Raw genomic sequence first — 9,592 nt, forward strand, 5'->3', positions numbered from 1 at the left:
CTAAAGTACCACCCTTTTATTTTAATATTAGTATAAAAACATACTTTGAACATGATCAAATTTAATTTTAATATTACAAAATATTTTTATTTTAATTATATATTAAAAAATTATTTATGTTTAATCAATTGAAATAATAAATTAGACACTAAAAAATAGTTGATTTTCTAAAAAAACATTTTTGGAAATTTTAAAAAATTAATATTTCAAGTAATTTAAAACTTAAGAGGAAAAAAGAAACAATTTTTTTAATTTTAGGTTTTACTTAAATAAAATTATTTATATATATTTTTCGGAAATTAGTATTAATTTTTTTATAGTATATTAGATATATTATGTAATTATATTTTGGTAATATTGAAAAAAAAAAGTTTGATCAAAATTGTGTTGAAGCTACATATTTATATACTTATTTGTAAAATAGTGGGTAATATTTGATATTAATTAAACTAGAAAATTTTAAATTGTTACTGAAACAAACAATAAAATACTAAAAATAGTATAATCCCATAACAAAATATGGATCAATTTACAACCATAGGAACATCATATGTATTATTTGTTATCATGTGATTAAAATTTTATTAACAGTGAATGAAATAATTTTTAAATTATCATATTAAAAAACATAAATGCTTAAATATTGGACAATTCTACTTTTGTCCCTCCCAATAAAAATACACGTATCGAAAATAAAGGCATACCTTGAGAGGTGTTTGGTATGGGAGCTTGATTTGGTAGAAATGAGAATATCAAATATAACTCATATTTAATAAATTTATTTTTAATAACTTCAAGATTTATATTTCCAAGAAGTTCTCATTTTTTAGCTTAATTTAAAAATAATCTTAACTTATTTAATGACTTGAATTTCATACTCTCTTGATATAAATCTCATCTAACTCTATGTCAAAAGTTGCACCACACTGTATAAAATTCCCCCTTAACCATTAACAAACTTATACCACATTCTTCACATAATACCTAATTCTAAAAAGTAGCCTACGTTATCTTTGAACTCAACTTTAATCAGAAAAGTAAACAATATTAAACAATGTTAGGAATATGCTTGAGTCATGTCAATGTGGAAAGTTGTGCCTAAAATAGCTATCTCAATTATTCTCTTCAAATATCTTGAATTATCTTTATATAAAATGAATGAGTTATTTTTTTATTTCTTCAAGTTGAAATTATACAGTAGTCTTGAGTAGAAATCAGAAATATAATTGGCTACTTGGACAATAAAACTATGCTATCTAATTGGTCTTCTTGTTTTCAATCTATTACTCACTACAATCTTGGTAGCTTACAAAAATATGACATTTGTGAAACAAATAAGTCAATATGATACAAGTCATCCAAAATATACACAAATATCATCCAGTAAATATAGACTAAATTTGCACTTTTCAACCCTAACTAGTGCTCTATATTTTAGTGGAATTTACATCCTATATGCATTTTCTTTTTTGTCATCTTTTGAAAAATATAGAATTTCCTTTTTATTTAATTTTTCATGGTTTTTTTCTTCTTTCAATTAAATATATGATATTTCGTCTCCCACATAAATATAACTTTAAAGAAAATGAATCATATGAGAAAATCTAAAAGTTAATTGGTAAAAAAAAAAAAGCAATATATAATATGCCTTTTTGAAACTTATGTTATAAAAAGTAATTAGTGTAGAAAAGTCATATTTATTAAAATTTGTTATTAAAAAACAATATTTTAAAAAAATTCTTTATATTTTATTACTATTTTTAAGGCCTTGATTTTATAGGTTTTGATAGTCTCGTATAATACTTTACTCTTTTCTCAAATTTTTTGCCGCTGAGTGTTACATGATGTTGTCGGATTATTTATCAAGTGGGATTGTTAAGAAAATATTAAGCCTTAATAAAATTGTAATTTTTTTCCTTTATTTTATAATTTTTTTAAAATTATATTTTTAATAAAAAAAATATATTATTTGGGAGTCCTACACTTAGACCTAGTCCTCCTTAGCCCAAGATTTTAAAATTCATACCCCAAATGAAGTTATTTTATTGGGACTTTGTACAAAATGGCCATTGATAGTACGTGAAAGTAAGTTAATGTTAATATTTTTAATTAGACAGTAAAATAGCCTAATTACATTTTTAATATTACATATTACCAAATATATCTTTTAATCAATTACTATTTTATTCTAAATATTTTAATATTATAGTATATGTATATTAGTTCTTTATTTTAAATTTATTTTGATTTTTTTCAATTTTTATAGATTTTTGAATTATATATTATACCACAAAATACATATGCTGAGCTGAAAATAATATATCAACAAAATTTACAAAATTATTACTCAAATATATATATATATTATACTAACAAATTTATATATACAAAATTATATACTATCATTATGTATAATAAGATAGAAACTAAATATCATAAAAAAAATGACATATCATACCACAAAAAACATATACATTAATTGAAAAAGAATAACCCAACAACCTATAAAAAACTAGTATAACTTTAAAATAAATAAAAAAACCAAATTAATATACATATACCACTATATTAAAGTCACACGCTTCTAAATAGATAAAAAAATTATAAAATATGACAATTTAAGCTATCAACTTATGATTGATTTATATGTAATACCTTACCTTTTTTTAAAGTTTAATTAGGGTCGTGAGGGGGTGATATCCTGTTAGATGTGTGCCAACATACATAGTTGGGATGCACTTCTAGTTTTTTTTTTTTAAAGTCTCTTCTGTTTGTATAATAACAATAATAATTCAAAGTTTGAATGTGATTATTTATTCAAATTTTGGTGTTAAAATTTAACCTGTAGTTATGTTAGAGCTTAATGATTTATGACTTAATAAATTACTTTACATGTAAGAAAAAAAATTGCATGTGTATTATCATACAAGTATAGGGGGTGCTACACGTACACGCTCAATTTTATTAATCGTAGTGTGCTCCGCCAATATAGTTTCTGGTTTATACTCGTTTTGGCTCATTAATTTGAGGGAAATTCAATAAAATAAATATGTAAAAAACTCTCAACTCTTATCTGTAAAAAATAATAATACAACAATGATTCTCAATAAAATTGGCCAACAAGGAAAAATAGGCATTAAACAACTGAAACTCTTCTAAACTGTAAGCCCTAGATACAAAATGCATCTTCAAAAGTGTTCAGTATCATCAGTGTGTCACCGATCAAGGCCTGCACAAATGAATTTGCTAGAGTTTGGGTTCAAGTACAATGTGCTATATGAAACTTCCAAAAAAAAGGAGGATACATAATAAAAGTGTATCGCAAAACCAGTGATCAGTATATCTAGTGGTCTCTCACTACCTAAAAGTCTGTTCACCTGGCATTATTACCACGCTGTGCAGCGGCACCAGACCTCGGTCCAGGGAACCGAGAAAACTGCAGCTTCAAAAAACTTGATTCTGGATTGTGTTCATCCACTTTGTAACCTGTGTGCCCAAAAATAAGATCAGCACCTCCAGCATTTCCAGAAACAGTAGCAATGTAAAGTGTTTCTCTTAATGAGATACCATTACTAATGCTGCAGCTACTACGATTTACTACTATCAAGATGCGAGGGCAGATAACTGATGTGTGTGTGAGAGAGAGAGAGAGAGAGTTTAAGATTGCCCTAGTGATTTAGGAACACCCAACCCAGCAGGTAGGTTCAATGAGCTAAGTATTTAAGTCATGACATTTGGTTGAAGTAATTGAAAGCATTAAAAAGAGCATATAACCTTGTAAGGCACTCATGGCAGTTGCTGCACATGCTGGATTTGCAAAATCAACAAAACAGAGGATGATAGGATCTCCACCACGCTGCATTACAATAAAGCATAGTATCGGTATTAAATCATCTCTAAAATGAGTCAACCACAATGTTGGACTGACAAAACAAGTTAAGCTAACCATGAACCGGAAGATTCAACAGTGACCCATAATCTACTTACATGTCTGGACTCTTTGCTGACTATTCTCACTTCTTTATATCCCACAAAAGGCCGAAAGATATCTTTGCTAATGTTAAGGTTTCAGAGAATAATACTAAAGAGACGTGAAGATTATTGCAATGAGAAAATACTGTAAAAATAAATGTAAGAGTATCATAACCACATCAAAAAAGGATACGGGATACTTCTCTCCTAGTGCTGTCAGAAGGAAGTCCTTCAACATATAAAGTGCTTGAAGCATCTGGAGGTAAAGGGGCTAATGCCTGTCCTTGCCTAGCTACTGCCTCCATTGGGAGTTGATCTTCAAAACTAGCACTTCGATCATTCCGTGCAAAATCAGGAATAACAGCCCCATGACGTGCCATAACAGCATGATCAGTTGTTGGAATATTTTGCATACCACCAGCAAAACCCCTTCCTAATCCACCAAGCGTATTAGGTTCTCCAGAAGCAAATGAAGGATTTTGCTTTAGAAACAACAAGCATAATTGATTTAGCATGAAAATAGGTAGAAGAATCACATAGGAAATAATCACGGTTTCAAGGACTTGAGTAATTACCGCACTCTGGAGATAGCGGTCATATGCTGATCCAATTGTCTTTGTGTCCTTTACAACCCTATTACCACCACGGTCATCATCATGTGCAAAGTAACTGTGCATCTCATGGCCTGAAGGCTGGCCAGAAATGGAAAGATCTGCAAAAAAAAGTGCGCATGAAAAAGTACAGTTATAATTCCATATGCACATTGTGATTATTTTCATTAAGAACATGGTGCAATTTTTGAACTATAGCAATATAGGACCATTGGACAATATCAAACATGCTATGAGATGACACAATGAACAATGAAAGTAACACTGTACAATAATGACTATCAAAGGGTACTTATCATTCCCTCTAAAAAAAAGGGTACTTATGTAATAGTTAGGTGTTACATATTTCTTTATGTGGCACTATCTAAAGAAATTCCATGTGAAACTTATCTATTTTTTTTTTTGAAAAAGAGACAGAGGTCAATGAAAGTTGACCTCCTCCCAATAAATTTGAGAGCCCTCACTTATGGCGGAGGAAAACCGTGGTTACAAATAGGAAAAAATAAAACCCCACAACAAACCCACCCCGAAAAGTTAAGTCCAAAAATTTCCCCAATCCCTAGAAAGATCAGAAAAGGCGACTCCAGCAAAACATTTGTTTCTATACACCCAAGTAGCCACCCAAAATTGGATCTTTTCCCAAATATTCTCTGCTGAGTTGGAAATATCTTCGAAGATTCTGTTATTTCTCTCTAGCCATAATGCCCAAAAAGTTGCCAACACAGTAGTTTGCCAAAGACAAGAAACTCTTTTTCCGCCCCCTAACCTAGTTTGAAACAATTGAGAATAGTTAGAGGGCATACACCAAAGAATACCAAACTCATCGAAGACTTTCCCCCCACCTCTCTAGAAAGAAGACACTCCAAAAATAAATGGCTAGTGGATTCCCCTGCCTGCTTACAACAAACGCACCACCCAGGAGACAAACAATGGTAAGGTCTTCTTCGTTGCAAATTGTCGTGGACATTTAATTTGTCGTTGAAAACCAACCAACCAAACACTTTGACTTTAGAGGGAGAGACACTTTTCCACAGAGGTTTTGCCCACTCCCGAACTGAACCCAACTGAGCATAACTAAGCCTCCAAAAGGCCGACTTGCAAGAGAAAACTTCATTAACGTCTGGTATCCAAGCCCTCCGATCCTCCAAAATTCCTGGCAGGGCCACCCTCTCTAACAAAAGTAATAACTGAGTAAGACTAGTGACCTCCCTATCGAACAAATTCCTTCTAAAGCGCAAATCCCAACCCTGAGTTTCCAAGCCCGAATCTCCACCAAAAACCATCACATCCTTAACCAAACATTAACCAAACAGTTTCTGGATGTAGATATCAAAAATAAATCTGGGAATTGATTCTTTAAAGGAGCCCTGCTAATCCACGTGTCTTCCCAGGAATTAATTTACGTTGGCTCTACATGTTACCCTTTAACTTCCATTTATTTGTTTATTAATATTTTCATCAATAAAAGAGGGGAAAAAACAAATTATGTGTACATCCATTTCTACACTATAACTAGTATATGAGTGGTAATAGAAGATTTCACAAATCTGTTTTGCTGCTTGGAATATCCAGTCACTTATGTAATGAAGAAAAACCAACAGATAGCCCTGTTGGTCTTTTGGGCATCTCAAATTCTCCATGAGCTCTTACCTAAGAAATATCAACCTTTGACTACGTGGAATTTCAAACTTCCCTTATATTTGCTTGAGACTCGTAAATCAAAGATAAAACAACAATGTGTTTAGATGTTCTACAATACCAGGGATTTCATTCCAGATTTTCTATTAAAAATCTGACTTCTCGTTTTCATTTAATTTTCCTGTTTATTCATTACTATTTCTTAATTGATGCAGCATATCACTAAGATGAGAAATCATAAATAGCAAATTGTTTAAACTATTATAATAAAAGGTATCTAGAAAATAGTTTCCAGAAAACAGGAAGCTCCTGCTCTGCTGCCTATGCATCTATCAGTGCTTCACTGATCCAGTGCTCTTACATTTTTGCAACAAACTCAGTAAAATTTCAAAAATCTCAAGTATTTGTGTAATACTAATAAAATGGGTTCAATGTTTGAATAAAGCTAAACTAAAATGGGAATTACCACAAAACATTCTCATTTAAGAAAACTAAATGTGATGTGAGGTTAATATGTATAGGAAAAAGGCGGATTGAGGGTAAAGAAATGCCCATCCTAGCGTTAGAGAATGGTGTTCCAATGGTCATAAGAAATATATTTTCCTTACACTTAACAGCTGGTAAGAATGGTGCAAATTATTCCTGCACTAAGAACCTGAATGTACAGCCTAAAATCAGCACTCTCTCACCCTTCTGCTACTCTGATTTGATCAACAATGTAGTTTTATCAATGTAAGTTCATGCAAGCACAATAAATAGGATAGAACTGAAGATGTTTAATGTTCAAGGTGTTCCTTCGAAATCATCAAAGAGAAGTTGCAAAGTGTTTCTTTTTAAAAAAAGAGACAAAGGTCAAATGTCCATGAGTGACCTCCTCCCAAGTTTATTAAAAGCCCTCACTTAGAGCAGAGGAAACCTTGATAAAGACGTTGCAAAGTGTTTAAGGGTTGTATAGCTTGACCAAGTCCAGTTCTAAGTTAACATGATACAATTAGAGGGATAACATCAAACGCTTGTGACAAGATAATATCAAAGAAAAAAAACAAAAGCAAAAAAGTGTTAAAAAATGAAGAAGCAGAAATACAAAACCTAAATGAATTGAATAAATCTACCACTTGAAATTTTCTCGCAGGCCACCCATGCCAACACAATCGACAGAGCCATAATGAAAGGATAGGGTAACAGACATACATTTTTTATAATCTGAACAAGAGTTGTATATATAAGAGATGATGGGTTACCATTTGTACTACAACCTGCCATAACTGACATTAATATGCCATAAGAGCAGAGCAGCTATGTCATGTTGCTCACTTTTAACACTGATATAAATTTTCAATAGAAAGCCATAATATACTGCCTTAAAAAGGTAAGATCTGAAAATATTTGAGAAGAGAATTAACAAAATTTGAAGGCATGGAAGTATTAAAACAGAAAGGGAAGGAACATTTCCAAATAACACTGTACAATTATGCCTAAAGCAATGGACAATGGAAAGTGAGCATGCCACTTGATTTCACAAAACAATATATGTATACATATATAATCTGGCTACAGTCTTCTATGAAAGACTTCCCACAGCCTAAAAAAATCTACACAAATCCTCATATTTTCACGCTTTCAAAAAATGTCAAGCCACATTTGTCCAACAAACAAAATCATACGCCCGCAACATTTTTTACCTTGGGACACGATTCTGAGTGACATTACTATTTACTATAGAAATGACAAACCTTTTAAAGCCAACACCCAATTCTCCCTAAGACTATTCAGTGTGATCAAACTAAATTAGCTATCTCTTTTAAATTGGAACTACTCCAAACAATAGTATGATAAATTGGTAAAAGTTGGCAACTTTAACTTTAACTCAGTTAACATGGTTTATCAAACCAACTTGATCACAATGACATTAAGCAAAAACGAATCAAGTAACAAATCAGATTAATCAAAATTTATCCCTTCAAATTTCTAGTGATCTTCAATCAAAAGAGGATCAAAACAAAACCAATTGGGTTGAGAAAAAGGGGCATTACCGTAATCCATACGAGGCCGTTTAAGCACACCCCCAGAGGGATGCATCATCGGTTGCTGCTGTCGATTCCAGTACCCGTCCGCCATGCCAATTCTTTCTCCACCAACCCTAATCCAAATTCTGAAGAGAGAAATTAAAATTAGTGAAAATTTTAATTATTTTATTGAAAAGCAAGACGAGAACAACAAGGCGCAGAAAAATGAAAGGTACCTAATTTCGACGAAGCTTGAAATCACGATCGGGACATGTTAATGGAAACACTAAAACCTAATCTTGCGATTGAGATTATTTTTTTCTTTTCTTGAATTCTTGTGAATTTTCCGGGACAGAACCGAGTTGTCGGGCTGAGTTAGCTGCTCGCCGGACACACTGAGTTAACGTGGGAGACTTAAATCTGGTGCATGAGAGCTCACGCTTCTCTCTTGGACTGCTAATATATGGATGCCACGTGTCTTTTTTTTTTAATTTTAGGGAATTTCTGTATGTGTTTTTGCTTTTTTGGCAATAAAAATCCTTTTTCTTTCTTTTTTTTAGCAAAAAATAAATAAAAAAATCATTTTTCTTCCTAATCTAGATAATATACCACACTTTTAAAAAAAATGAAAAGCATCAAGCATATCACACCTAAACAGAACCCCAGAGATAGACTCATTAGCCATTTATTCAGGGAGCAGAACCCCAAAGATAGAATCATTAGTCATCTATTCAGGAAGCAAATCCCCAGAGATAGACTCATTAGTCATCTATGCAGGGCGCAGAACCCCATAATCATTTATTTGTACTTGCCTGCATGCATGAATAAGGTTATTACTACTATGCATGCTTATTATGAGTTAGTAACATGTTATTATCTGTTTATGAGCGTGTTGAGTTTTTTTGCTGAGCCTTGGCTCACAGGTGCTATGTGGTGCAGGTAAAGGTAAAAGAAAGCTGGACCATCATTAAGTTGGAGAGCTTAGGTGACGATGTGTACAGATGCAACTGCTCGACCACCACTGCCGAGGGTTTAAAGAGGAACTAGGGTTAAACCCTATTTTGTCGCTTATGTTGGCTGGTTGTAAATCTTTTATTGTAATTAACTTTTTAAATGTATTTTGGGATCCCAATGTATACAGTAAATGTTTTAGTGAAACATTGTATCTTTGACCAAAATTTTTAACCCTAAACCATTAATCACATTTAGTTTCACGATTATGGCCAAATGACTCGTTTAGCGAGTTTAGCACTGTTTAAAATGCACAGAGTAACGATCCTTGGGTGGTAGGGCACTACAACACGTGTAAAACCTAGAACATTTTATAGGGCCCATAGCCCACCAAGAGACTATATAATTAGGAAT

The 9,592-nt window shown here is 32.1% G+C and overlaps 1 protein-coding gene across 1 annotated transcript; it reads right to left on the minus strand.

Moving 5' to 3' along the window:
* Window positions 1-3,048: 3,048 nt before the first annotated feature.
* LOC133803631 (RNA-binding protein 2) lies at window positions 3,049-8,652 on the minus strand. The gene is made up of 8 exons (XM_062241732.1): window positions 8,464-8,652; window positions 8,255-8,373; window positions 4,548-4,684; window positions 4,166-4,454; window positions 3,988-4,049; window positions 3,775-3,856; window positions 3,378-3,486; window positions 3,049-3,229 (listed from the first exon to the last, which is right to left on the minus strand). The coding sequence occupies exons 2-8, from the start codon at window positions 8,337-8,339 to the stop codon at window positions 3,223-3,225; spliced, it is 771 nt and encodes a 256-aa protein (XP_062097716.1). The 5' UTR covers window positions 8,340-8,373; window positions 8,464-8,652; the 3' UTR covers window positions 3,049-3,222.
* Between the last annotated feature and the right edge of the window lie 940 nt (window positions 8,653-9,592).

This window comes from Humulus lupulus, chromosome X (genome assembly GCF_963169125.1).
Source record: "Humulus lupulus chromosome X, drHumLupu1.1, whole genome shotgun sequence".
Taxonomy (NCBI): Eukaryota; Viridiplantae; Streptophyta; class Magnoliopsida; order Rosales; family Cannabaceae; genus Humulus; species Humulus lupulus.

Coding starts and splice junctions, on each gene's coding strand:
- LOC133803631 (XM_062241732.1), bottom strand. CDS start 8,339: ATGGCGGACGGGTACTGGAATCGACAGCAGCAACCGATGATGCATCCC. Junction 4,455..4,547: donor ACCGCTATCTCCAGAGTGCG/GTAATTACTCAA, acceptor TTGTTTCTAAAG/CAAAATCCTTCATTTGCTTC. Junction 3,857..3,987: donor TCAGCAAAGAGTCCAGACAT/GTAAGTAGATTA, acceptor ATTGTAATGCAG/CGTGGTGGAGATCCTATCAT.